The following is a 5,301-nucleotide window of genomic DNA, read 5'->3' on the forward strand; positions in this document are numbered from 1 at the left end:
GCAACAACAATCTACTGTTTCACGGGGTTCTTTGAATTTTCTTCCTTCTGCATATGATTCTGATCCACTAGAAATAGATAGGCCTAGTTTTTCTCAATGATGAATGAATTACCCTTGTTATTGATGTTAATTAGTAATGGTAGAAGAAGAAGATAAAATGAACGTCGGGATGGTGTTAATACTAATACTAGTATTATAAGAGTCGACAGAAACGTTGGAAGCTATGCCTAGTTTAGTAGTAGTAGTACAGCAGTTCTTTGTGAACTTTACTGTGATGGTGAGTTCAACAGTCCATCTGTGACAGGAGTTCTCAACTAGGCCTAGGCTAGACCTATATCGCAGTAGGGGAAAAAATTGAATGAATAAATTTTACACAAACTTGGCATTACCTTACAGACGCGTGTGAATGCTTTTTATCTCGGTAGGAATAACTCGGGAGATCGCTCGGTTACAATTTGTTACTTTTTGTTAAATTTAACTTCACGTGTGAATCGGGTATTATTCTTCACTCCAACTGCAAAACATCATCATAGGCTTCAGGTGGCAAGCCCATTAATCAGGCTTGCATGCCATCCAGAGTGCTTCTAGTCTGTCAGTCAAAATGGGGCACATGGTCAATCAAATTTAATAATCTTTAATTGTTGGTCATGGAATATTAATATTAATATAAATTGTTAAGTGTAGACTGTAATATATAGAAAGGTAGTTTTTTATCTATTGTGACCTTGACCTGTAATTTTGACCTTCCAAACTTTAATAACCTCAGGGTCTTTGGTCATGTGTAATTGTGACCAAATTTGATTAGTTTCTGATAAAAATTGTTGGCTGTAGGCTGTTTTACTGTATATATAAGAAGTTGTTTTTGTGGATTGTGACCTTGACCTTTGGCCCTGTCCCTCCAAAATTCAATCATATTTAGAGTGTTTGTCAATGAACATTGTGACCAAGGTTTACAGATTTCTGATAAAAATTATAGGCTGTTATATATAGAAAGTAGTTTTTCATCAATTGTGACCTTGACCTTTGACATAACCTTTCAAAATTTAATCACCTTGAGATCTTTTGTCATGGATCATTAGGACCAAGTTTGAGAAGTTTTTGTTGAAAACTGACCTGTAGGCTGTTCACAGACAAACAACAGACAAACTAACAAACAAATTAACAGGGCTGAAAACATAACCTCCTTGGTGGAGGTAATAATCTAAAGGTGGTTTGTGTTTTATTACAAGTGACAGGAATGTTGCTTATTGATGTAAGAAAAATTGTGGCAGCCACTGTGTTAAAAGACATTCTGCTTTCCTCTATTTAGCTCATTTTTACAGATTTTTTTTTTTTTTTTTTTTTTTTAGCATGCTCATGTTTTTTTTTTTTTTTTTTTTAGCATGCTCATGCCTTAGAATTGTTGAAAGACCAGCTAAAGGAAGGAAACAAAGCTCTCGATGTTGGTTCTGGGAGTGGCTACTTAACCGCATGTATGGCATATATGGTGAGTATCTCTCTTAGGCTGGTTTCGGCCTGGGATGTGTGAAAATTTAGAATGCGGAAGTAAATAAAATAAAATATGGTAATTGGACTTAAATATTTTTTTTTTTTCAGGTTGGTCCTCAAGGTGTAGTTGTTGGTATTGACCATATTAAAGAACTTGTTGATGTTTCCAGAGAACATATTATGGAAGGCAATCCAGATCTTTTAGAATCAGATAGAATTAAATTAGTTGGTAAGTGCAGGAATGTAGTTTTTGAAGGGGCCACACAGGCTACAAGTTTTTAACCCAATCTAAATCTAATTTCATGTCCCTCCACCCAGCTTTATTAACACCTTTTCCCATCCTTAAAATCCACACTTTTTATTTAGAGCTTACCCACACATGCTTAGAATGTCTACCACCCATCCTTACGCTTTGTCCAAACTATCATATTCTCTTTGACAAAAAATTGTTTTTGTCCATATGTGGCAAAGACAAGCCAAACCAGTCACTCGTCGCAAATCCTGTTTCAGAGATATTGGCCGAAACATGCTGGAATGTCAATTTGAAATCTATTTTATTTCATCAAACTAACCTTTACATATGTATAAATCATGCTATGCTGTTATTTTTCACATTTTCAATGTTAAAACAACAACTTTCTAACGATTTGGTGATGGCTTCTGCCTGAGAAATGCCCGAAATCATAAACTTTGAAGGCTGATTTCTCAAATATTGTTCTTTAAACAGCTGTATTGTTCTTTAAACAGTCTGGATATATAGTCGTGATGTGCCTATATATGGTCATGATGTGATGTCATCATGACCATATGCATGTCACAAATATGATTTGATAGTCTGGACAATTTTATTTTGCTTTGTTAAAGATTCAAGATTTTGTTGTTTTTAAATTAAATAATTATCAAAATGAATTATTGTCATCTCATGAAAAATGGGATGAACATTTGTTAATAATATGCTTTGCAAGATCTTTCTCCTTATTTTTCTCAATTCCAGTTCCATTTTATGTCAATTTAAAATTTTGTAAATATTGATAAATCCCGTAATTTTGTTAGTATTGCTTGAATTTCTGTTATATTGTCTTCCTTTCTATTTTTTTTTTCCCTTTTATTTTTCTGTTCTCCATGGTTAAGTTACAAATCTTGACCACCCCCTGGGGGCAGGGGGTGGTCCTCTTCTTAAGTTACTATAATTAATTATATTATTATAAGTTATACTTAATGCTTTGTTTTTCCTCATTCTTGCTTAGTTGGTGATGGTAGATTAGGTAGTCCAGAGCATGCCCCCTATGATGCTATTCATGTCGGAGCTGCAGCGCCAACAATACCTGAAGCTGTGAGTATCAACCTTATTACTGAATATTGATTGGTTCACAAATATTAACGAGAATGCATTATGCTTTACACTTTAACAAAAAACATGTTTATCCATGATTCGTGATTTGTCAAAATGTATAGATCTTGGAATGACTTCATGTTTCAAAGTGTAGGTCTTCCTCTAATTAAAGACCCCTCCAACTAAAAACCACCTCCAATTAAAGACCACTTTTTTGTGGACCCATATTAACAAATGTTTTTTTTATCTTTATTATTCTGATTAGAGACCAAAGCTGCTAAAGACCATGAAAATCCTTGACCCAGGAGTGGGCTTTTTGATTGGGAGAGACCTTTAGTTTACAATTCTGTTGCTCTTTTTCGTTAGCTTTTGGAGCAGTTGAAACCAGGTGGGCGCATGATTGTACCCGTAGGCCCGCAAGGAGGAAGCCAAAACCTGGAACAGTATGACAAGCTCCCTGATGGAAGTATCACTAAGAAGCAACTAATGGGGGTCGTGTACGTCCCCCTCACCAGCAAAGAAAAACAGTGGCCTGGAAGGTGCTTCTGACAATATTTTACGAGACTTATTCATGTTGGGTAATATGGGTGTGATTTTCTTAACAAGTATTCAGTTATCATTGGAGTATTGTAGCAGTGTTTAAATGGCTGATGGTTATGATGTAGGATTGGTTCTGGGCAAGGCTGTTGGATAGGCTGGGTTTTAAAGTTGGCCTGTATTTAAGGATGAGTAAAGCCCCTCTCCCACTAGGGTTTTTTTTTTCAGCATGTGAGTTAAAAAAGTTTGCCAAGTTTGAAACTTGGCAGAAACTCTTTGGATGATTCAGTAAGCGCGTGGAGAACTCTTACCTACTCGTAGCAGCTCTGAACTAATTTTGAACATGTTAAAAATTAGCGCTATGAGTTGACAACTCGTAGTAAACTCGAACTTGTAGAGTACTCGGGGTACTCCTACTTAACTCGTACACTACTTGGGGTATCATCGGCGTATTTGTCATCCACAAGTTTGATGCGAGTACCCCGAAGTGAGTATGAGTTATGTACGAGTGCACCGAATTGGCTTGTACCTAACTCTTATCTAATTCGGTACAAACGTTTTATGCTCGTAATAATCTCATAAAGCTCGTAGTAAACTTGGTGCTTCGCTTAGGCATAATTAGTTCATAAATCGTAACCAACTCTGTCAGGTTGTGCCTGACTTGTTGGGTAACACGTAGTAAGCTTATATAGAGGACCTTTCCCAACCAAAATTTTTGAACTTGTGTGACTCTTGGATGAAATCAACCTTGGCAGTAGAGGGGCTTTAGACTAGAGGGTTAGGGAGGGACTTTTACAGATGGTGGGCCCAGAACTTGACTGCAGATTAATTGGGACTGTGGCTCAAAATGTTATTGCTTATCACAACTGGATACCCAGAAATGGCACTGTCAGATTTGTTTCAATATTTTTTGTAGTGGCAATTAAAGTAAAATCCTATTCAGACCTAAGTACATTGCAATAATTTATTAACATTTGCTGTAGTGGTTACTTTTTAATTAATGGAATAATAATGGTAATAGTCTTTTTAGTTCAAATAAACTAATTATTCCATCATCATCACACTGTAACATTTAAAACGTTCTTTTACAGTTCAAGAAAGAGGGAGCTATAGCAGACACAGGAGTGCACGTAGCTATGAAGAGGTGACTTGCATGGTGTCTTGGCCTTGGTGCAAATGCTTACAAAGTCTTTAAAAAATATTTTGCCGTGGAGTAGAAGGATAACAATGAATGTACTTACAGTGGTGTATGGACGATGTTTAATGAATTTATATGATCTCTTATTTGAAAATCTCATGACTTCTTTGTATAACCTGTGATATAATATCACAGACAAAACTACGGAATTGAGCAACACATACAAAACTGTGAAATTTATTAACACATATAAAACTGAGAAATTGGGCAACACAGATAAAACTAAGGAATTGGTCAACAAAGACAAAACTGAGAAATTGAGCAACCCAGACAGAACTGAGGAATTGAGCAACCCAGACCAAACTAAGAAATTTATCAACACATATAACACTGGGAAATTGAGCAACACATACAAAACTGAGAAATTTAGCAACACAGAAAAAATCCTGAGAAATTTAGCAACACATACGAAACTGAGAAATTGAGCAACACATACAAAACTGAGAAATTAGGCGACGCAGACAAAACTGATAAATTGAGCAACAAAGACAAAACTGAGAAATTAAGTGAGACAGACAAAACTGATAAATTGAGCAACCATACAAAACTGAGAAATTAAGCAACATACAAAACTGAGAAATTGAGCAAACAGAAAAAACTGATAAATTAAGCAACACAGACCAACTGAGAAATTCCAAGGTGATTTTTGGAGTGATTGTGCTTGCATGTACTCCACATATCAAAGACAGTTTTTTTTTTCTCTCTTGTATAACAAAATATACCTTACATTATGATGTAATATAAT

At 35.6% G+C, this 5,301-nt stretch overlaps 1 protein-coding gene and 1 long non-coding RNA gene across 3 annotated transcripts in view; one reads left to right on the forward strand and one right to left on the reverse strand.

Annotated features, from left to right (window-relative positions):
• Nucleotides 1-761, reverse strand: part of LOC117101292 — a 4,011-nt gene extending 3,250 nt beyond the window's left edge. Inside the window, exon 1 of the long non-coding RNA XR_004444261.1 lies at nucleotides 390-761. This is a non-coding gene — a long non-coding RNA (uncharacterized LOC117101292). The remainder of the gene's footprint in view (nucleotides 1-389) is intronic.
• Nucleotides 1-4,933, forward strand: part of LOC117101291 (protein-L-isoaspartate(D-aspartate) O-methyltransferase-like) — a 13,107-nt gene extending 8,174 nt beyond the window's left edge. Inside the window, exons 4-8 of one of the 2 annotated variants that reach the window (XM_033241248.1) lie at nucleotides 1,382-1,486; nucleotides 1,597-1,717; nucleotides 2,736-2,821; nucleotides 3,188-3,399; nucleotides 4,450-4,933. In XM_033241248.1, the coding sequence (XP_033097139.1) occupies nucleotides 1,382-1,486; nucleotides 1,597-1,717; nucleotides 2,736-2,821; nucleotides 3,188-3,370 (495 nt within the window). In that variant the 3' untranslated portion in view covers nucleotides 3,371-3,399; nucleotides 4,450-4,933. The remainder of the gene's footprint in view (nucleotides 1-1,381; nucleotides 1,487-1,596; nucleotides 1,718-2,735; nucleotides 2,822-3,187; nucleotides 3,400-4,449) is intronic. The other variant, XM_033241247.1, reaches the window with a different exon arrangement.
• The last annotated feature ends 368 nt before the right edge of the window (nucleotides 4,934-5,301 follow it).

Source organism: Anneissia japonica, unplaced genomic scaffold, assembly GCF_011630105.1.
Source record: "Anneissia japonica isolate Jap-2015-1 unplaced genomic scaffold, ASM1163010v1 scaffold3709_len703521_cov189, whole genome shotgun sequence".
NCBI lineage: Eukaryota > Metazoa > Echinodermata > Crinoidea > Comatulida > Comatulidae > Anneissia > Anneissia japonica.